Below are 23584 nucleotides of genomic sequence, written 5' to 3' on the forward strand. Positions count from 1 at the left end.
GCGCATAATCCCGGGAATTTCGTCGGTGTGAACGGATCAACCCGGGTCCAGTGACTCGGGGATCCGACCCTGCTCCATTGCAGGGTTGAGCGCGGGTTATTCCTGTGTCACCCTGCAATGTAAACGGCGCAGCCCGGCTCACGATGACCCGGGTCGCGCCGCATGCCGCCTGATATGGAGATGACATCATCTCCAAGATGACATCATCTCCAAGCGGCCACTGCAAGCAGCGCCTGCCCGAGCGACATGAAGCAGCACACCCCACCCGCTCTCCCTGCCTCCGGACCGCTGCCGGATAAGGTAAGTAGGTCGCGGAGGGGGGAGGGAGGGGAAAAGCGCTGCTCACCGTAGCCGGGTCAGTTCTGACCCGGGCCAGGTGTGAACGGTGCGGGTCGGCGCCGCAGTGTAAAAGGGGTTTGCCCCGGGTCTGATCCGGGTTGGAAACGTGTTCCAAATCCCGGGTCAGACCCGGGGAGTTTGGTGTAAAAGGGGTATAAACCTGCCGCAGTGGAAGGCCCAAACAAGTATATATAGAAACAATAACTGTAAATACCAGACACAAAAGGGAGCAGTATGAATTATTTTTTTTTTATTTTCAGTAGGAAACAAGGATCTCAGGACAGTGTACTTTAAACACACACATTCTTAAAAAGTGCTCACACAATTATTGAAACAAAATGTGAAGTTGGGGACCTGCACATCACTGCGAGAGGTCATAATGCAGAGTCCTCATGTCAAACAACTGTGAAGGAACACTAACACCTTAATGGACAAAAGCCTGGATAATGCAGTAATGAGTTTATACTAGTCAACCAATGTGCAATCACATTTAGTTTTGCACCTGTTGTGCATATTTTCATTTTCTCTGCAATAGGAAACTTTTCTGCTAAAGTGGGACTTGTTTAACCTAAAACTGAAATGGATGTTTTACAGTTTGGTTATCATTGCATGAATGTCATCATTAGTTAGGCATTTTATTATTTATAGGCCATTATGTTACTGCAAAAATTCAAACCAGCCATTGAATGACAGAGTCACCCTATACAAAAGACTGGTTAAGGCACTGGTGTTAACCAGGTTTTCTCCTGCCAAGCAGATGGAGCTAGCTCAATGCTTTGTAGCATGGTCACTGCCTGCTCCTGTCAAATTAATGTTTTAGTATTAGGTCCCTACTGTTACTTTTCCAGCAGAGTTGCACATTAGCAGCCCTACACGTTTCTACTTTCTCAGTTACCTGAGTATTCCAAGATTGTGCTGTCTTGATCTGATATTCAATATTAATATTCTCTAAATGACAACAAGATGATTTGAAAATCCCTTATGGTTGAAATGCAGAGCTTTGACTTACTGGGGGATAACTGGTTAACTTTGTTCCTGAGAGAAAAGTAGTCAGAACAGGTCTGAGTGGCTGCCTTTTAAAAATTGGTCTTGGTTGGAAGAGAGGGCTGTGAAAACCCCAATTAGTTTCTTTGCAAACTCACTTTTATGATAATTCCACCAGAAACTAAAAATTTTATTTTGGGTGGAATTACGCAAAAAATTAAAATCACAGAATCTCTACGCTCCCTGATCCTGCAATCCAGCTGCATCTTATGGTCCCGATTATCCTGGATGAAGGAGAAACTCATGTGATAAGAACTTGGACAACTAGGCTAACATGACAACTGCCTGAGGGAGAGAGGGATCTCCTGCCCAAGACTGTTGGACACAGCACGAAAGCCGCTGAAATTACAGGACAGCGCATGCAAGATGCTCTTGCCTAAATTACTTTGCATTCATTTTGAAAAATACGTTGACGACAGTATTCGTAAGTGTATTTGTATTTCAACCATAAAAATTGATTTGCAAATCATCTTATTATTGCTTGTGAAATAGGAAATGAAAATGAATTGGGTGCCCCCTTTTTTTACGCTTCAAAGAGGTTTAAGATCACACAACAATGGCCTGCTTTCATGTGACGTACATAACAACATAGCATAGATGACATTAGCTGGTACTGAAATCACTTCAAACCATGTAGCGTACCCTGTCTATCTTAAAAAGGACACTTGCTCTGAAACCCAGATTGTGCCAGTAAATTGTACAGGGTATTTAGTAGCTTGTGATGAAAAACAAAATAAATCTTGGAAATAAGAAAACAAAAATGTGCAAAAGTAAAAAGGTAGTGTTTGCTTCAGTCACTTGTCAAAGAACTGTGATGATCCGGCCAAATATATACAACTATTTACAAATGTACAAACAAAAATCTGTGTTCTCTTAGTAAATAATGTAAAATACGAATAGAATGAGAAACTGATATACGATATATGGCTCAGGATTTAAGGTGGGAAGGATTACATGGCTATTTACAGCCTCTGCATCACCACAATTCCCACACACTGAAACAACCATCCTACATTAAATATTTTAATGTGAGTATGGGAGAGCTTATGGCTTGTAAGCACATTTAATGCTCTGTTCATGTAAGAGAGAAATACCTGCAAATAGAGGAGTTTAAAATGATTTTAAGGCAGTTGTGAACTAGCAGTGACCATATATAAATTTCACAATTATAATACTTAAAGGCAACATAAGCACCTTGAAAATACATGTGATGGTGTAAAGAATGGGTGGCGATAGATGTGTAGTACTAATTGGTATCACACAAGCTTGTGACATTTAAATGGTGCTTTATTGTAAAGCAGTAGTTTAATGTAAAAATAAAAAATAAACATAAGTTCTCTAAATGATGTATGTATAAACCACTAAAAACAAATGCTGTGGGCTTCTTCAAGGACTCCGGCCGATTCAATAATTTGGACCCATTAAGATGACAGATTGTCAGAGAGCTGTCAGCTGTATGAAATTCCGCCCCAGCAGCTGTGGTCACTCACACACCTAGGCTTATAACCAGGCTACACAGAATTCAGAGACTGAAGCAAACACCTCAACGGTGGACATATAACACAAATCTACACAGACAGCATAATGTAATTACCAAAGGAAAAGTCCACAGGGTTCTACACCACTCTACAACATTAAAAGAAACAAGAGTATTAAAACTAAAAGAGGAATAAAACTATTAAAAACTGAGTAATACTGCTGGCTTGTGGGACATAGCTGTGCCTTAAGCATAGGTTAGCGGACGCTCCCTGTAAATGAATTCTATTATTACTTAGAAGGGTGCAGCAGGATAGAATCCTCTAAACAATACACCTGTAACTTGCGTTTTCCTACCCAGAGCAACAGATGGTGACCCAGGTCCCCTTCACCAACACCTCCTAAACCGTGCTGAACCTTACACTACGAAGGCTTATGCCTACAGTAATACTGTCCTTTCTACAGGCTATTTTATTTTTTGCCTTCTAATGTTGGTTTCCCCAAAGAAAACCCATCCTGTGTGTTTGTATGTACATAATATAAAAAAACAATCCATACAGGTCCAACACATCTTTTCCCAATAAACAGTGAGTTTGACAATTAATAAAAAGCTAAACAAAAACACAGTCACAAATACACTCCTCTGAGTCCCCTGAGACTCTCACACACACACGCTATTTGGTGTTACATTTCAACACTCACAACTTGTTTAGTTTGTCTTTAAGGCAGTGGTTTGCACAGATTGATTCAGTGAACAATTAAGAAAATAACAAAAAATGTAAATATATGTACATAGGCTATCTCAATGTGAGGTCCATGGCTGCTCCTGTCCACATTTGCAGGGCTGCGCGTTGTCCATTGCGGGAGTAATAACGGATGTGGGGGCACAGAGAGCCGCGAGCCCTCCTCCTCTTCACTGTCAGTGCTAAAAAATAATCATCAGGTTTTGTTCATTGCTTTAAGGTGCTGTTGCCCACAGAAGGGGAATGGAGACTTGCAAGTGTATGGAGGTATCATTCACAAGCCCCTGAAGGTCTGACATACAGTAAGTCGCCACAGGTCTCTAATAAAACACTGGGTGTGTCACTCAAACGTCATCAGGTTGGCAGGAACCTGTTTCAAGAAACAAAACGCAATTTTATACACAGTAACATGTGTCTGGCCAAGATCAGACAACGCAGCGGAGCATTTTATTGCAATAAACTCTTCTCAATAAACAACCCCTATAATAATATACATTATTGTGTATGAAAGTAATACTTAATTGTATCCCAACACACAAGAAACTCTTCCATAAAACATACACAATGAGTCAGGGATCCATACTAGTAAGTCAGGTCTCTGATAATACATGGCGTACCATTTACCTAATTGCTCAAGCCAATGCCTCAGCTTTCCCGTGCCCATTGGGACTTGACATGGAAGAGACTTTTGATGGCCATTTCTATATGAGCTTAAACTTTTTTTATGGATCCTCATTATACTATCACTGTAGATCCCCAACATTATGATAACACTATAAAACATGTTTGCTATTGATGCTGCTAACAGGCAGGGACGCTTGTCATCACCGTCCCTTTTGTGTCTTGCATTTGAGCCACTGGCCAAAGTGGTTTAAGCTAAACATAATAGCTCAAGAGCAAAGATAGTCATAAGGGAATACAAAGACTCCTTATTTGCTGGTGATTTACTACTTATAGGCACCAGACCCCTTAACTCAACTTTGCAACCTTCTAGCTACTCTTAGGGGAATATTTACTAAGCAAAGCCGCCACTTGTTCTGGCTGCAGGATATTAAAGGGCAATAATATATTAGATGCTAAATATTCCTGGTTTTACATTTAATAGCATTGCCCTTTTAAATCCTGCAACCAGAACCACTGACAAGTGGTTGGTAAATATACCCCCAAGAGTCTTTAAACAGCATTCTGGACTGGGTGTCAACACCATCAAATCAGCGATACTGTACTGGCCTACAATGTTTCTAAGGCAACACAAATTGATCAATTTAAATTTTATGCCCAGTAGTTCTTATAGATAGATAAATCTTTACATCATCATTTCTGAAAATCACAAGTTACAAATAGATCAATAAAGTTCGGAGGAGATAAAACAAATACGACAGCTGTGATAAGTGACATCATGCACAAGTTTATACAGAGCAGTGATCAGTGACACAGCTGTGATAAGTGACATCATGCACAAGGTTATACAGAGCAGCGGTCAGTGACACAGCTGTGATAAGTGACATCATGCACAAGTTTATACAGAGCAGTGATCAGTGACACAGCTGTGATAAGTGACATCATGCACAAGGTTATACAGAGCAGCGGTCAGTGACACAGCTGTGATAAGTGACATCATGCACAAGTTTATACAGAGCAGTGATCAGTGACACAGCTGTGATAAGTGACATCATGCACAAGGTTATACAGAGCAGCGGTCAGTGACACAGCTGTGATAAGTGACATCACGCACAAGTTTATACAGAGCAGTGATCAGTGAGACAGCTGTGATAAGTGACATCATGCACAAGGTTATACAGAGCAGCAGTCAGTGACAGCTGTGATAAGTGACATCATGCACAAGGTTATACAGAGCAGCGGTCAGTGACACAGCTGTGATAAGTGACATCATGCACAAGGTTATACAGAGCAGCGATCAGTGAGACAGCTGTGATAAGTGACATCACGCACAAGGTTATACAGAGCAGCGGTCAGTGAGACAGCTGTGATAAGTGACATCACGCACAAGGTTATACAGATCAGCGGTCAGTGACACAGCTGTGATAAGTGACATCATGCACAAGGTTATACAGAGCAGCGGTCAGTGACACAGCTGTGATAAGTGACATCATGCACAAGGTTATACAGAGCAGCGGTCAGTGACACAGCTGTGATAAGTGACATCATGCACAAGGTTATACAGAGCAGCGGTCAGTGACACAGCTGAGAGTAAAAAAGCCTGTGTACCGGTTGCCTGTTGCTTTGGCAGGCGGAACTAAGATGCTTGAACCACAACATGGCATTCGCCCGATTCCCAGCTTGGAATTTGTAAGAGTTTCCTAAGGGATGGAAGGAACAACACAATAGATTACGTTGTGTGTTAGTGAAGAATACCACTGATACAATTACACAGAACAACACTGAAAGCTTACAGTGGATCCCAAATGTACAGAGAGATGGATGGATCTATGAACATTTAATTTTTTATCACTAAAAGCAAAGTCATTGACATTCAAATGTGTTGTTACGGCATATAAAGGAGGAGTGCAATAGCTTCCATTAGTACTGTACCACCGCGCCATGATACTAATGGAGTTATGAGATACAAAAGATCATATGCCAGGGTCACCTCCACGCTGTATATCATAGCTGGCAGTGCCACAGCAGGAAGCATGTTTTACAAAACATCTATCCTGAACAGGGCTCTCGCTATAAGGCGATCATGGGCTGTAATGTTCTTACACATCTCTGTGTATTAGACATTAATGGAAATGTCCTGCCTGTAGCCTGTCCATCTGAGATTGTGACAAATGATACCCAGTCCACCGATAATCGCTAGACTGCGTGAACATCGAAATAGCACTCACATCTGCATCAGGCCCAATGTTAATTTTTATTAAATGTATTTACCCCCAACTATGAGAGGCTGGGCCTACCAGATCAGCCCCCCAATCATTGCTCTCAGTACAGAGACAGGCATGTGCTACACAGGTTATACATAGAGCTAGACTGGTGCACTGTATGCTGTCATGGGGAGAACCAGGGAGCAATAATAATTGTAGTGAAATATACTCTGCTTTGTTCCCCTTTCTCCCAATATCTTTTCTTTGAATAAAAAGTAATGCATCTACCTCCCTCCCCCCCAAAAAAAATAAAAGCAAAAAACACAACTGGTAAGTGGACAAAATGTGAAGAGTCCTCTATTGCTGCAGTGTGAGGCATACGTTGGATGGTGGACACAGAGCGGGGTGTACAACCTCTTTAATGAGCTGGTACATTGGCCAGGAGCAGTTTGAGCAACTGACACTGCATTATGGTTTCACAATGATAGATGGCAGTGCTTCCATGGGCGAGCTGCAGGGACTAATCAGGAGTAAGGTCAGCCTACAGCAGCTATCTCAGGCTATAAGGAAGAGACAGGAGAAGACTTGCTGACCATCTATGTAGACCTACTGCCGGTACACTGCATGTCTGGCCAGCAGGGATGGCACTTACCCTTCTCAGAGTCTGTAAGAAGGAAAAGGTCCGGGTGCTCGGGGTCATCGGCCATCATAACCATCCAGCCCACTACAGAGACATTTTTTGTAGATGTGGATTTGAACTGAAAAAGGAAAACAAATAAATGCATATAAACAAATGCTACATTTTCTTAAAAGATATATTAGTATATATAGTAGTTTTACAGCACAAAGACAGAAAAATGTTTGATAAAAATCTACCTCATAGCAAAACTAGAGCAAATGATGGCCACATCACATCACACAATAAAGAATAAAGAGTTGTAGTAATTAGATCAATACATTGCCCTACAACCAGGTGGTGCCCAAGTTACCCTCTATCGCTGCCTGTACATAGCAGCTATAGCCTTTGATCCAAGATTTTTGTTGTGGCGACTGAAGAGGACATCGAGTCCTTAAAGAACACTTCAGTTCATGGGTTTGCTGCAATCTACTATAACAAATACAGGGATCTGCTAAGTCTCAGATCGTATTGAAAGACCAGACAGAGAAACTCTGTCCAAACTATAAACCGAACACCCCTCTTTAATTAGTTCTTCAACCTGACTCCCAATTATAGATGGCAACTATTCCAAATTCAAATATCTCTGCATGCATATCACTAAATCCTAAAAAGACATTTAACTCCCTAATTTCTGGAATGATAAAGGCCCATCTGCCAATCCCCTCATTCGATGTACCTTGCCCCCACCCCCCAAGATATTAATTTGCTAACTTTGCTTTGATAAATTCTTTGTTGTTTGCAACTTCACCATTAAACATCTGCACGAAGAATACGGCTACCTACCCTCATCCCTCCCACCTTTCTTCTTAACCCTCGCTATCTCTAACAAAACTCTCGCTTCTAGTAAACATTATGCCTTGTATGATGAGTCTGTAAACTTCTTGGTGCAGTTTATGAAAAGTGTTAGTGTTGCTAAACATTGTAATCAGATATGGTATTGTTCACAAATAAAAGATTTCATTTACCAAAAAATTCTTTAAGGCTTCAAGCATCTGTAGTTCTGTAAGGAGTTAAACGCCCCTCGTATAAAGATGTGTAATGGTAACCTCTCCCCCACCATAATGTGTACTACAGTCTGTTGGCCTAATAGACGATGTAACTAATCTCAGCCGCATCTACAGAGATTACAAGACGGAGCACACTACATTTCCTTCTGATAATTCACTGGGAGAGTATAAACGCTAGTCAGTCTACAGCTCTTATTCCACAGGAAAGTGCAGGTACAAGAGGGTAATACAGTGCTGCTTTAAGGCATTCATATGCTTTTAATAACACCAGTATTTATGGGATCTTAAATAAGGTTACTAACTCCTTTTGTAATCATATAAAATACTGGAGTCTATAAAACATAATGAAGTCTCAGACACACAGCATTATAATCCCCTTCAGAACAGAAACACAGCTGCAAGATATTTTAGACATCATTTTGTAATCCCTATTTTACACTATTTGTGATGGCAACAAGGTTTAAGTGTTGTGATGGCTCATACACTAGGATGTCTGCTCTAGAGTTGTACATTACTTGACAAAATGTCCTAGCAAAGACATCAAATTCAAATAATTACAAGTATTTATCATACACATGCAGCAAAATATGTAGAGCCATGAATCCAACTAGCACACAGCTGCTCCAAGCTTATTAGGTTTCATTAGTGCAAGACATGGAACGATGGCTTCAACGGAGTAGGACTTAGAATTAGATCCATATTGGGTGACGTAGTCTGACAAGGAAGCAAAACCATAATCTTCTTAATACAGAACACATTAATGCACTGGGGAGACTTAAACTGGAAGATAAATGGCGCTGTGTGTGTGCCTGGGCTACAAGGTGTAGTTCTGGATGCATGGCTGGACTACAGATAAATAGAGCAAATTTCAAGTCTCCATCCACAATTCCTGCATCGGTCCTGTGATGCAATGCTATCTTACCAGCAGATGTAAATAATGTACCGTAGAAATCATTATGAAGCCCGGGGATGGGGGAATATTTTTATCATCCTAGCTTCAATAAAACCAGGGGTATCCTCTTTTGAAAAAGGAGATTCCAATCTTTCAAATGATGTAGCCCCTTATCAGTTGTCAGGTGATCTCTAGACAGTAACACTCAGTACTCCAGAAAGCATCGGGAAATCCAGAGATGGGGGTTATAATGGCCAAATCTCCCGCATCCAACATCAATAAACAAAGGGTACCCTCAGAGGAAAGTGGTCTATTTTCGAAAATGGTATATTATGGTTGGGTTACCAGCTGCTGTACTATTCTTGCACATGATGTGAATTTAATAGCCTGCTCCTGCCTGTTGCAAAGTGCTCAAGGAGACTATGGCCCGTATTCAATGTGAGGAGAAAAGTCCAGACTTTCGCCTGCTGGACTTTTCGCCTCCTTCACCTGTTTTCCAGGCAGAAACGTATCACGCGTGTGCCAGATTATCCCCGTATTCAATTACAATGGATGCGAAAATGGGACCCGGCGAAATTTGAAACGGGAAATCATCCTTGGCCCCCATAAAGATTCCACAGATGTCCAGACATGAGGGATCACTATGGGTAACCCCGTTTTTACCTGCTGAAGGGAAGTCGGGTTTTTAAATAGTGGCGGCAGGTGCATAAATGCGCCTGTGAAGAAGTGATGACGAATAGCATTTAGGATTTTTTTGGGGAAAAATAACTATGCCCATCAAATTTGGGGTACATGAAAATGGGTGCAAGTATATTTTTACGTCCCTAAGGGGGCAATTGAATTGATTTAGCTAGGGCCGCAGCTCCCGTTGCACTATGAAATAATTGTTGCCGATGGGTGTGAATGCAACGGGCGCCCCCATATTTCTGCTCGCACCCTCCTGAGGTGGAGAGGAGAAATAAGCTAAAAGTCCTTGTTTTGGCCGCTCTAACCAGGCCTTTAGACTGTTTTAGTCATTTTACCTGGCTAAACCCGCTGCATTTGGGCGCAATATGTGCAAAAAATTACGAGCACCCGCCGGCACAAAACAACTGAATATTGCCCAGTCTAAAGTGATAGGAGATTGAGTATTGAGGGTACAAATAATGCAATTGGGCTGCCAGGGGGTACCCAGATGAAAAGTGGTGGAGATTGCAGATTTAGATGATGGTAGCAGTACTAGCAAGCTCACAATCACATTCCTGTACGAGCTAGATGGTGGGTGAGTGGTAGCAGTAAGCTTGCAGCTGCATTACTGGGCATCGGTTGCATGGTCTGTAAAAAGGAAGCAGTAATCATAGGTATGACATTACATCCCTGGAGCCAGGCTATGTGATCTAGATAACTAGCTCTAAGTAGTGTGAATAGTAGTTTTATGCTTGTAGCTAGACTACAGGCAGCATTAATGGGCAAACACATAGCATACACTTCACTATTCATAGCTCACAATGTTTGCTGCAGTAAGGGCCGGCAAAGCACTGCCAATAATATGGTGAAGAATAAAATGTGCCTAAGCGCCGTACATGTAGTTTACTTGCTTTAATCATCACTTTCTATAAACATTGCCCCTCATCGCATTCTGTGTACTGACACACACAACATTTCCACATGATCTGCTTTTATTAACAACAGACTAGACTAAAAATGTATTGTCTGACAGAGAAAGGAATAGCCTGATTATTGTCATGATGCCAAAGATTACTTCTTGGCCTAGAAAGCGCATTCAGCCTAAATTACCCCATAACAATGGAATGGAAATATTGTAGTTTTTTTTTTTTTTTTTTTTTTATAACGTACATCTGCAAAGGGAACGTCTAGTTACTGTGGAAAATGCAATTCATCACATTAGAAAAGTGACGGTCCATAAAAATACAAATCATTTTGGTTGGTTTTCCATGAATGGATAACATTAGCGATGCGCTACTGCAGTTATAATCAGAACAATCAGGAGCTGCTGTAAAGTGACAGTAAGTGATATTCCCTGTGCATCTGCCAAGTCATATGTCAGCTATCTAAGCATCAAAGGGACATTATTGTCAATAAATATATTCCCTGTGCATCAAACTTTCATTCTGAGCCCTCCAAACGCAACTTAAAAAAAATACAATGAAAATGTATCCCATATTATTTATTTATATACACACACACGTATTATATATTATATATATATATATATATATATACATACATATATATACATACATACATACACACACACACACATATAGATAATGTAGAAAACCGCACAACACCTAGAGTTCTGATAGCAGGTGCAAGGCCGAACAAATGTCAATATAGCAAACCGTCCACTTGTAGATCCACCAAGGGCTCAACCAGAGACGAGGCCAGCGCTGAATTAGTGTCATAGATTTAATCCAAAAAAATTCTATAAAATGGCTTTATAGCGACACTGTAGTGAACAGCAGATACATCTTATTCAGCATATCATACATTACAGCAGGTAAGAGCATCCACACATCAAGGCTAGGGATTTGACAGTGGGGGAAGGAGCCTTGATGTGTGGATGCTCGTACCTGCTGTAATGTATGATATGCTGAATAAGATGTATCTGCTGTTCACTACAGTGTCGCTATAAAGCCATTCTATTGGATTTTTTTGGATTAAATCTATGACACTAACTGAGCGCTGGCCTCGTCTCTGGTTGAGCCCCTGGTGGATCTACAAGTGGACGGTTTGCTATATATACACATATACATACACACACACACACACACACACACTACTAAAAGCTGCAAGTTATGAATTTACACGCACACCACAATACATTGTTTCTATTCATACTTCCTAAATAATTACTACATTAAAGAGGGAGATTTATGAATTTTTTTTCCTAATCACACTGCCAATTCCTAGCCCTCTTCTCCCAACCATAGACTCCTCAGCTCTCTTTACCTCCATGCACTGAACTATTCAGTTTCTTCCCCGATATACTCTACTGCCCCATTCCCCTCATCTACATCCAGTCCCCTTTCTCCCCCCATGCATTCTCCTGCTTATATTATATGTAATGTATTGAAGCTCTGACACTGACTGGCAAACAGGGCAGTAACTAGGGTAGAGCGACCAGTGCCATGGCACAGGGCACCGCAGGGCAGAGTGCTGTTTGGGCCTGTCAGTTTTCTTGTTTATAATCATTCTCACTTGTAGATTCCTCTTCTTTTATCCCCAGCAGCTCCTGTCTCTTTCCTGGCCCTTCCCCATGAGGCCATGGCCCTTGTTCAGGTGCACTATCTTATGACCCTATTTAAAAAATGTGTGTGTGTGTGAGGGGGGAGGAGGGTTGGCAGACACATGGCTAGTTAGCGGCAATGCTAACTTCAGAATACCATCACCATTAGAACCACATGGAGGAGGACAGCACCTCTCATGGCCTTTCTACCAAGCCCGCAGTTAAGTGCCGACATTTTATATCATCGAGAGAAATACGGCACATATGTGTGAGTATCAGTGATATACCATGAACATGCTTTGGACTTCTGTACAGAGCAGTGCATAGGCTAAATATACGTTGGCTTTAGTCTGTTTGCATTAGCGATCCATGATACAGAAATGACATGACTCTGTGCATGCCCTGATACTTTCTCATGACCAAGAACTTGGCATTCCTAATCTCACGTGGCCCAAGCTTCCGTGTGCTCGTCAGAGCCCCTTTGTGGCATTACATTCACCCGGGGGTTCTGCTAGGTATGTTTATCTGTATAACAACGTTATAATGCTACCTGTACATGTCTGCATGGGGACAATTTATTCAGCATCTTCCCTGTATCAGCATTACATAGACTGTGCTGATAGTCCCCACTTCATGGGACAGTAAATTAATTCAGTTCTATCTTCTGATACCAGACTTCTATTTATTTTACATTTTTTGCACATGTGCACATAAAGTACAAAAGAAAGATGGTCTCATCAGAGTGCACAGTATACGTCTGCAAGATAACTGTGCATTCTATTACCTGTATCTTTCTTTTCTTCTTATTACCAGTTATTTATATAGCGCACACATTCCACAGCACTTTACAGAGAATATTTGGCTATTATCTGTCCACTAGAGAATTAAATATTGTTTTTGGCCCAATGAATGATAATACAATCTACAGCATATTTAACTGACCATGGCTAGCCCGTCAGTATAATGGGCAGGCGTCCTGTAGATGCCTCGTCTATTTTGGGCATATACACAAATCAATAGCTAAACTGCGGAACAATAAGAACTGGAATGAGCGAAGCTGTCCATCAAGGTCTATGTTTCTGTAGACTATGATAGACTATGTTTCTATATGGTGGTCTAATGGCTGTACTGTTCTACACTGGCAATAAACAATCATGTACAAAATCAGTGAAATCTGTATTTTTCTCCCAATATGTATGACTGTTTCCTAAATCAAAATGATTTAGAAAAAAAAATGTTTAAGATTAAATGTATCTCTAATATTGCAAATGTGTATTTTGGAGTGGATACTACCTCCAGCACCAATTATCACTTACGTGTTTCCTCTCTGTGGCTTTCAGAGACTTTGCTGCATAGTAGATGAGCTGTGCCCCGCACAATACTGCCCAGTATTTGGTCCAGGATGCAACCTGCATAGAGAGAATACACATTACATGTGTGCTGAGACAGTCATTGTCGGCAATGTGTCCTTTATTTATTATGCAATGATTAATTTTATATGAGCCACTTGTATATCTATGAGCATCTGTATATGAAGCACAGCGGAAGTTCAATTGGAAAAAAAAAAAGCTGCAGCCGCTGCATTATAGCACTATAGGGATTCAGATTCAGTCGCATACAGGTATACAAGTGTCACATATCAAATCAGTGCAGTCGCGGGTAGCTATTTGTCCAAGCCGATTTGCACGGGACCTGGTGCTCAGAGAAGGGCTGTTTGGAGCGACGGCAGTAATAGGGTATGAGGACACATCTGTACTCCTTCTACTTTGTTACCAACTCAGGAATCAGCCCCAGAGCCTACTGTGATTTGTAAAATGCTGGTCACAAATAATCAAAATGCCAGTGGGTAAGGCTGCACCAAATCTATTAAGTAATGGTGGGGACGTGCTCACGGGTATGACTATCTAGGGGTCACTGTTGCTTCTACTGTCTGTAGAATATGCATATACGGGTATCATAAGCTGTTTGCTTCCTCCATGGATCCTTCCTCCGTGCATCCTACTAAAATGACATTTAAACTGCACTACAGTGAACATAATAGTCTGCATCAGCCAGGCTTTGTTTCCTCATTCCATAGGATAGTTCCACAAACCTGCACAGTGAGATTATTATGCCTAACATGGGATAAGCTGACACTTTGCTGGACATACATGCTCAGTGATGTGTGGCCGCATAGCGCAGAATATACATCTTATCACTAACTATGCAAAACACGAAATATGAAAATAAACAATATAAACACACAACTGGCAAATGCATACTGTGCAATTTACAGGTACTCTTGGGACAGTGGAGATGACAGACTGCAGCTAGTTGGTGATTATCAATTAGATGCGTGGATGTCTTACTGTTGGCTTTTTGCCTTCTTTTAATAACGTTTTCCTTCGCAGAACCCCCTGTACAGTCACCGCTCCAGAATATGAATGCACTGCCAGTTCCGTTGACTCTGCAGAGCTGCAAAAAGACAACAACAAGCATTGTTAGGAAGACCTTGGCCCTGGCTACTCACTGGCACCAGATGTATGCTTCCAGTACTAGATTCCTACCAGTATCTTGGAAAACAGCCGGTGGAGAGAGAAAAATGTCTAGGTCAGGCATCTGCATGGGACAGACATCAAATGAATGGCATATTTGATGCGTGTCATAAGCAGCTTTGAATACACAGCACACAAAAGCTATAGGGAGATCAGAAGCAGCGCCATTGGTCATGTGACATCAGCATTAAGGTCTGCATAAAGCTCCATGTAAGCCTTCAACCAATCAGATTACATAAAATCTTGAGATTTATCCAATTATGTAAGCATGCACTATAATTGGCTCGTACTTATCTCAGAACTTAGTTATACTAAATACATTTTTTTAGGAGATATTTTGGCACCGTTTCTAGATCAGTTGTGACGTGAAATGTGTTATCACTGGGCATGACTGGGATTTGCTATCATACTTACAAGTGGTAGCAACTGCGAGATGCCATAATGTAGAAATTATGGCACATGACACAATGATCACAAATGATACCAAGAACGGGCGCCATTTTATCGTGGACTGATGTCAGGTGACCTGGCACTGCCACCGTTTTCAGATCAGAAAAATAAGACATTACAAACAAAACCTCTCTTCGTATTAAAGTTTAAAGAAAATAAAAAAAAAAAAGTTTTAGTTGGTTATCAATGGACCAAAAAAAAAAAAAAATATGAGCTGCTAGTCCAAACCCTTGTTAATAATGGATGTTGATAATGGGCATTACATAAAAGAGACTTGCCTGGAACTGCGCAGCTGTACGCAGCTCCGAGTTAGGGACGAGATCCTGAGTCTGCGCACGGAAAGCAGAGTGTGTGGTCTCCTACAAAGGAAGGGTGCACGGACATCTTCAAAAGCTTCCCTTGTATTTATACCAAGGGCGTAATCACAACAAGTCAAAAGTAAGTCACATCCCAGGGCAAGGAACAGTGTTTAGATAATGTCTTCTATTACAGTGAAAGACACAAAAGTTTTCTAAATTCCAACATTGTGTAGATAGAGGAAGGTATGGTATTAAACTGGATTGTCTGATCTTTATTTGCATGTCAGAAGAATTTGGTTACTCAAACTATCTGAGGCTGTTTACTGCATGTTGCCGTCATTTGAAACGGTTTTACATCCCTGGTCACCATTTAATCTACAAATATCAATGAAGACCGTAAACCTCCTTTACCCATGTATATGATCACACTTTTATTAGAGCAAAGCTTCTGTCATTTTATACGAGAATATTCAGCACGGTGTGGTCCTACTCATGGGAGATAGCAACCATCATCCAACTAAAGCAGAGTTGGTAAATCTGCAAAACACAGCACTAACTTATTGTTTCCTGTACAAACAGATGCCTTTCACATGTGTATAAGTAATAAGTGAATTCATTTGTCTCAGTTTAGTTGCACTTTAATGCACGAAACCAAAACCTTTTTGAAAAGCAGACACACCCGTATAGATACAACCAATGAAAGACATGCAAATCATCACTTCACCCTTGACAAGAATAGGCAGAATCAAACACTGCTCAAAGGTGAAGTTTCACAAAACCACATAAACCAATCAGTAATAGCATTCATCTGTTTGAGCAATACTGCTATGTAACCATTGTGAACTACATATACAGTATGTGGCTGCTTTCCTGTCTGTCTGCTTGTAAACTTACATAACTTGTCCCAGTCTTACTGCATCATCAAACATACTTGCCAAAGAAAGCTTGTGAACAAATTTCAGGCTTCTATAATGTTTTGTTGAAACTTCAGTTACAGACAATAAGCGGTGCAAGATTTAGATAAACGGTGGTGTACACACTTGATGGCCAGTGTGTACACATAATATCTCTGTGAACCAAGTTGATCACAGATATAGAACGCGTTGGCCATGCAGCACAAAGATATTTGAAAGCTGTATCTGACTATGTGTAAGGACGATCCCACAGAATGTGCTCCGCCAATCAGCAGATTAAGTGGAGGAGACTGTGCTTTCCTGCTCTCCACCCTGCTCCAGGACACGCTCTGGCCAATCAGCAGAGCAATGGGAAGGAGAGTGTGCTTTCCTGTTCTACTCTATGCTCCACTGGATACTGCGTGGGTTTGTCAGAAAAAGTCCCATCCGCCCCCTGACATCCTGCAGCATTAGAGAAGAGCCAGGAGCAGACAGGCAAACGCAGAAGCAGTGCATCACAACGTCTGTCACAGAGAGGAGCCAGGAGCAGGCAGCTGCAGACTCTGTAGAATGGAAGACTAATGCTGGGTATGGGTACACACAGCCCGACATATCTTCCGTTCAACTGAACGGCCGACATATCGTGTGTGCGTTGGCTAGAGTGTACCAGCGATATGTCTGAACTAAATAGTTCAGACATATGGCGCCAGCTGTGCTGCACAGCTGATGCCCAATATATCTGCAGATATATTGGTGCATCGTGCTGTGTGTACGGGCGGTCATCTGACTGCCCATACACTTGCTGCACAGGCCGGCGGTGATGGACAGCTCAACTGGGCGGGTGCATGTAAATAGCCGCCCAGTTGTGACGTCAGACACGACAAATCTGTATGCAGAACATATGTTCTGCACAGTCTGTAGATATATCTGCAGATGAGTTGATCCGCAGGTATATATCGGTCAGGTGTGTACCCACCATAAGAGAACATGAAGTGGAAAGGAGACCTAAGGTAAGTAAACTACAATGATTAAAGAGAATGGGGGGAAAAGGGGTGTTTGGTATGTAAAGAACCGCTGGGAGTGTGCGCTATGGGCACAATATGGTTAATTTTACATTTATTATATCTTTACAAGTTTGAGTCATGTATAAGTGATATCAATCTTTAGTGTGTCACGCCAGAAAAAAGTTTGAGAACCGCTGATCTAAAAGACAGTGCAGATCTATGTGATGGCTTAGAACGCCAGTGCATTACAGACTCGAAGGTCTGTTTCTTCTTGATCATGTCTACAAGGACTAATTTCTGGGACTGCTTTGCAACTACAGTACTTTGCATTGTCTCATAATATTATCATTACTTGCAACAGCAGAGAGGCACAATTCTGGACAGAAGTGTAACGCTATATATTTTCTGGTTACAAAATGTTAGGCGTCCCATCAGTGCCAGTTTCCGGTAAATTACTTTAATCAATATCCTCCTGAGATTATCATAGTTTCACTTTAGTTACATGTTTGATGAGATTTCAAATTGGCCTCCCAGAGCAAAGGTTTACAGTGCAATCTACAAACAGGATGTAGTCAGCATCCCCACGTGCGGGATGCCAATGGTCTAAATACCAGCCCGAAGGTAAGTATTGGGGGTTGGGCAGTTAGGGTTAGGCACTAGGGGGAGGGTTAGGCACTAAGGGGGAAGGGTTAGGTTTAGGGTGCAGGGAGAGGGAGGTTAGGTTTAGACACTAGAGGGGAGGTTAGGTTTAGGCACAGTGTAGGGAAGAGTTATGGTTAGGGCGTGGGAAGGGGGAGTTTAGGTTTAGGCACTAGGGGTGAGGTTAGGGTTAGTTGTACTATACTTACCTACCACTGTCTGGTACTTCACTGTCAAGATGCCTGTCGGTATTCTGACCACCGGCATCTCATACCCAACCCCTACAAACAGCCTTAGAGAATACCAGGACATTCATCAGTAATGTGGCAGTTTAACTTGCATTATACAAGCCCTGGTGTGTATCACTATATAAGAGATGTTCATGAAAATTCTTATTAAAGAATGTATACCACAGGAAAGGGACTCTGGACCTGATTCAGCAAGGAACACATGGATGCAGACACACAAACCCGGCCGCTGCGAGAATATGACAATGAATGCATACGCACGGCAATCACAGCAGAATAAGCAGACGCCCAGTACTACATAATACCACCCACTTCCCTTTACTTGCGTCCTCTATACCTGGCAAGACAGTGGAAACATTGGTAACATCGAGAACCATCGGACCCATACACACAATAGTGGTTGACCTGACCCTCCTGCAGACATGACGAGACTTCCTGTGTGCAACTAGACTTCAGGCTATGTCCGTCGGCGCAAGGGCTTAATTATGCACACTCCTGAAACGCTGTCCAAACGCACAGGCACACCTGCGTTTACCCAACCACTCCCCCATCACCACCCACAAACGGCACTTCCTGTCAATCACTTGTCCCTGGGGCTGTGGACTCCCTGCGTAGGCATACTCAATCGCACTAGCTGGTTCGCGCACTGTGATGCATGTGCAAAGCAAAACCATCGACCTATTGTGTGCGTTCCTTGCTGAATCAGGCCCTGACATCCTGCAGCATTAGAGAGGAGCCAGGAGCAGACAGGCAAGCGCAGAAGCAGTGCAGAACTCTTAGCATCACAACGTCTGTCACAGAGGAGCCAGGAGCAGGCAGCTGCAGACTCTGTAGAATGGAAGACTAATGCTGGGTATGGGTACACACCGGCCGACATATTGAACACATATAGACACACATACAGTGCCTTGCAAACGTATTCACCCCCTTTGCTTTTTACCTTTTTTTGTTACAGCTGTAATTATTTTTTTTTAATCTGAATACTATGTGATGGATCTGCACAAAATAGTCTCAAGTGAAATGAGAAAAATATATATAAAAAAGAATCTTTATAAATAAAATTCTGAAAATTGGCATGTGCATATGTAATCACCCCCTTTGCTATGAAGCCCCTCAAAAGTTCTGGTGTAACCAATTACCTTCAGAAGTCACATAATTAGTGAAATAAAGTCCACCTGTGTGAAATCTAAGTGTCACATGATCTGTCAGTATAAACAAACCTTTTCTGAAAGGCCCCAGAGGCTGCAACACCACTAAGCAGGAAACTTCACACCATGAAGACCAAGGAGCTCTCCAAACAAGTCAGGGACAAAGTTGTTGAGAAGTACAATTCTGGGTTGGATTAGACAAAAAAAATATCCAAATCTTTGATGATCCCCTGGAGCACCATTAAATCCATCAAATGGAAAGAACTTGGTATGAAAAACAAACCTGCCAAGAGAGGGCTGCCCACCAAAAGCTCACAGACCGGGCAAGGAGGGCATTAATCAGAGAGGCAGCACAGAGACCAAAGGTAACCCTGAAGAAGCTGCAGAGACTGGTGTATCTGTGCATGTGACTACAATAACCCGTACACTCCATAGAGCTGGGCTTTATGGAAGAGTGGTCAGAAAAAAAGCCATTAATTAGTGATAAAAATAAGAAGACACGATTTGAGTTTGCCAAAGGCATGTGGGCGACTCCCCAAATGTATGGAGGAAGGTGCTCTGGTCAGATAAGACTAAAATTGAACTTTTCGGCCACCAAGGAAAAAGCTATGTCTAGGTCTGGCGCAAACCCATCACCCCAAGAACGCCATCCCCACAGTGAAACATGGTGGTGGCAGCATCATGTTTTTCAGCAGCAGGGACTGGGAAACTGATTCGTGTCGAGGGAAAGATGGATGGTGTTAAATACAGGGATATTCTTGAGCAAAACCTGTTTCAGTCAGCCGGGGACTTGAGACTGGGATGGAGGTTCACCTTCCAGCAGGACAATGACCTGAAGCATACTGCTAAAGCAACACTCGAGTGGTTTAAGGGGAAACATTTAAAGGTGTTGGAATGGCCTAGTCAAAGCCCAAATCTCAATCCAATTGAGAATCCGTGGTCAGACTTGAAGATTGCTGTTCACAAGCGTAAAACCATCCAACATGAAGGAGCTGGAGCATTTTTGCCTTGAGGAATGGGCAAAAATCCCAGGGGCAAGATGTAGCAAGCTCATAGAGACTTATCCAAATTGACTTGCAGCTGTAATTGCCGCAAAGGGTGGCTAGACAAAGTACTGACTTCAGTGGTGTGAATAGTTATGCACGCTGAAGTTTTCTGTTAGGTTGTCCTAAATGTTGTTTGATTCACAATATAAAAAAAGACAGAACTTCACAGTTGTAGGCATGTTGTGTGAATGAAATGAAGCACACCTTCAAACAATCCATTTTAATTCCAGGTTGTGAGGCAACAAAACTTGAAAAGTGCAAAGGGGGGTGGGAGGATACTATTGCGAGGCACTATATATATCTATATATATATGAAAATCCTTTAATGCTAAAACATATACAATGTGGTAATACAAAACTGTGCGCAGTGAATGTAGCTCCGACGTCACAGTTCCCGCAGCCATTCGGAGTGATGATAGGGTTACTCATAACTGCGATAATGGAATGATCTGGGACCGATGCTGCGTCTTTATACGCAGATACTTGGATTTGCAAAGCGGCAGATGGGAGTCTCAATACATTCCTCGGCGTCTGCGACATTGGTATATTTTCGCACAGCAGATGCCTACGGGATGGTAACTGCGATGGCATTAGTGTACAGCTCTGATTCAGACTTACTTTGGGGAAGAACTTTTATTGCAAAAAAAAAAGATAAATCTAAAGAAAAAAGCAACACTAATTTGTTCAAAATACCATTTAGCATATGAAGAGTTTCTAGGCCATGTGGCACCATGCACTGGAGTATTTTCATAAACAAAAGTGCTCTTCAAAATAACCAAGCTACAGAAAGATCTATATCCAAAGACATTGTGTATGTACTGATTTACTCTCCATTCCAGGTCAGATTACTGTACAGATCATGGAAATTTACTATAGGAAGGTCAGAGACCTGTGTATATTGTGGCCAGTTTTATGGCTATACCACAAGGGAATAATTCTCCTAACATAATGTGTACAAATAACAAAAAACAAACACTGTCATCAGTCAGGGAGAATTATTAAAAAGAGAATGATCCAATGGTTTCCGGGTTGGTGGTCCAGGCCCAAATCAAATTTTTGGTCAGTGCGATTGGCAGCTGCCGGCACTGGTTTTGCCTATCATAAAATATGTGGACAAACAGAACCACAACCCTGTCCCTGTGACAATTACTTAATTTAATATCTTTTTCTGAATTTCTCAACCTACGGGTGCTGTTAAAAAAAAAATACAGATATTCTAGGGCGCTGTGATTTAAGAAAATTTGAGAACTGCTGCAATAACCCATGTGATGTCACGGATGGCAAGTGCCAATATACCTGCAGAAGCTGGCAATCCACTCAGCACCACAGAGTGTGTTAATGTTGGATGTGGATTGAAAGATCTACAGTAAAAAGGTAGACAATGTCTAGACAGACACCAGATGTTAGACAGTCAATAGGTCGACACACTAAAGGTTGACACGTACAAATGATAGACAGGGTCAAAAGGTCAATACAATATAATGGTCGACTTTTTTTCGTTTGTTTTCTAACCCTAATCTTCACTCAAACCCTCCCCTTGGTGCCTAACCCTAATCCTCCCTCCTGGTGCCTAACCGTCGGGGTAGGTGCCTGACCTTAACCGTCCCTTCGAGGGCCTAACCCACCGGTAAGTGTCTAACCATAACCCTCCGGTAAGTGCCTAACCCTCCCTCCTGGTGCCTAACCGTCGGGGTAGGTGCCTGACCTTAACCGTCCCTTCGGAAGCGGTATGAAATACCGCCAGCCGCATGGAAGGGAGTTCGAATCCCGGCAGCGGCAGGCCGACAGTGCTGGAAATCCCGATCGTCCATAGGTGAGTACTTACTAACCTAACCCTTCTAACCCTAACCCCTCCTTAGGGGTGCCTAACCCTAATCTCCCCCCGTGTGCCTAACCCTAATCCCCCCTCTAAGTGCCTAAACTTAACTCCCCCTTCCCCGCTGCCTAAACCTAAGTCCCCCGGGGTGGTGCCTAACCCTAACCTCCCCCCCTGTGCCTAACCCTAATCCCCCCTCTAAGTGCCTAAACTTAACTCCCCCTTCCCCGCTGCCTAAACCTAAAACCCCCGGGGTGGTGCCTAACCCTAACCTCCCCCCCCAGGGTGCCTAACCCTAACCCTTCCTCCCCCTAGCCTAACCCTAACCCTCCCGGGGGGTTGCCTAACCCTAAGTCCCCCCCGGGAGCCCTAAACCTCCCCCTCCCCCCACCGCGCCCGGCTGTCCCCTCGCGGCGCCCGGCATCCCTTCGATCGGGATGCCGGTCTCCTGGCATCGGAAAAATGACAGTCTGTCATTTAACCCTCGCCGAGATAGAGCTGTCGGGAAGCCGGCTGTCGGGCTTACGTCAGCCGGCTTCCCGATTGCATCCCGTCCCTTCTAGTGCCTAACCCTCCAGTAAGTGCCTAACCATAACTCTCCTTCTGGTGCCTAACCATAACAACACACAAAAAAAAAAAAATGTGTCGACCACATCTGGTGTCTATCTAGACATTGTCTACCTTATTACTATAGACCTTTAGACCGGATCCCATTTATTTTCACATTCATTCAATGTCAGGGATACTCAGGCATTATACTACGTAGCAGACGCTGCATTACCCATCATGTTAAATAACTTTGTGCCCCTTCTGATGCAGATTGCCACAAATGATATCATTAAGAATTTCTTTTTAGCAACACACAAATGACTGTCAGAGAAAATGAGGGATAACACACAAAAGTGCTGACAAATAAATTCATAAATGAGCTCTAATAATTTTGAGAAGAAAATTCTGTTATATGGCGCTAGGGTAATACTGGAAAACAGAAGGTCTGGAAGTGAAAATGAAAGACAAGGAGGGATAATGCAAATTAAAAATAATGTCTTCGCTAATTGGTCTTTATATTGCTTTTGTTGATGTCTCCAGCAAACATATAATAGAATTAAAAAAAAAAATGACAATAGTGTAATACCACCGGTATGTAATAAATACATGTAAAAAAAAGGAGTAGCAGCACCCCTTCGGTATTGTGCTTAAAGTATGTTCTTTGTTGCCTTAAGCAATAGTCTCTCACATATATCCCTCATCAAGGTCTGGTCTGTATGGCGGG

At 42.3% G+C, this 23584-nt stretch overlaps 1 protein-coding gene across 9 annotated transcripts in view; it reads right to left on the reverse strand.

Moving 5' to 3' along the window:
- Positions 1–569: 569 nt before the first annotated feature.
- Positions 570–23584, reverse strand: part of RALGPS2 (Ral GEF with PH domain and SH3 binding motif 2) — a 218894-nt gene continuing 195879 nt past the window's right edge. For 5 of the 9 annotated variants that reach the window (XM_088447236.1, XM_088447231.1, XM_088447233.1 and 2 more), the window contains 6 exons: positions 15497–15577; positions 14583–14688; positions 13551–13643; positions 7080–7185; positions 5832–5923; positions 570–3972 (listed from right to left, as the gene is read on the reverse strand). In XM_088447236.1, the coding sequence (XP_088303362.1) occupies positions 3943–3972; positions 5832–5923; positions 7080–7185; positions 13551–13643; positions 14583–14688; positions 15497–15577 (508 nt within the window). In that variant the 3' untranslated portion in view covers positions 570–3942. The remainder of the gene's footprint in view (positions 3973–5831; positions 5924–7079; positions 7186–13550; positions 13644–14582; positions 14689–15496; positions 15578–23584) is intronic. The other 4 variants (XM_088447239.1, XM_088447237.1, XM_088447238.1 and 1 more) reach the window with 1 other exon arrangement.

The sequence above is a fragment of the Taudactylus pleione genome, unplaced genomic scaffold (genome assembly GCF_031769625.1).
Source record: "Taudactylus pleione unplaced genomic scaffold, aTauple2 ptg000423l, whole genome shotgun sequence".
In the NCBI taxonomy this organism is placed as follows: Eukaryota; Metazoa; Chordata; class Amphibia; order Anura; family Myobatrachidae; genus Taudactylus; species Taudactylus pleione.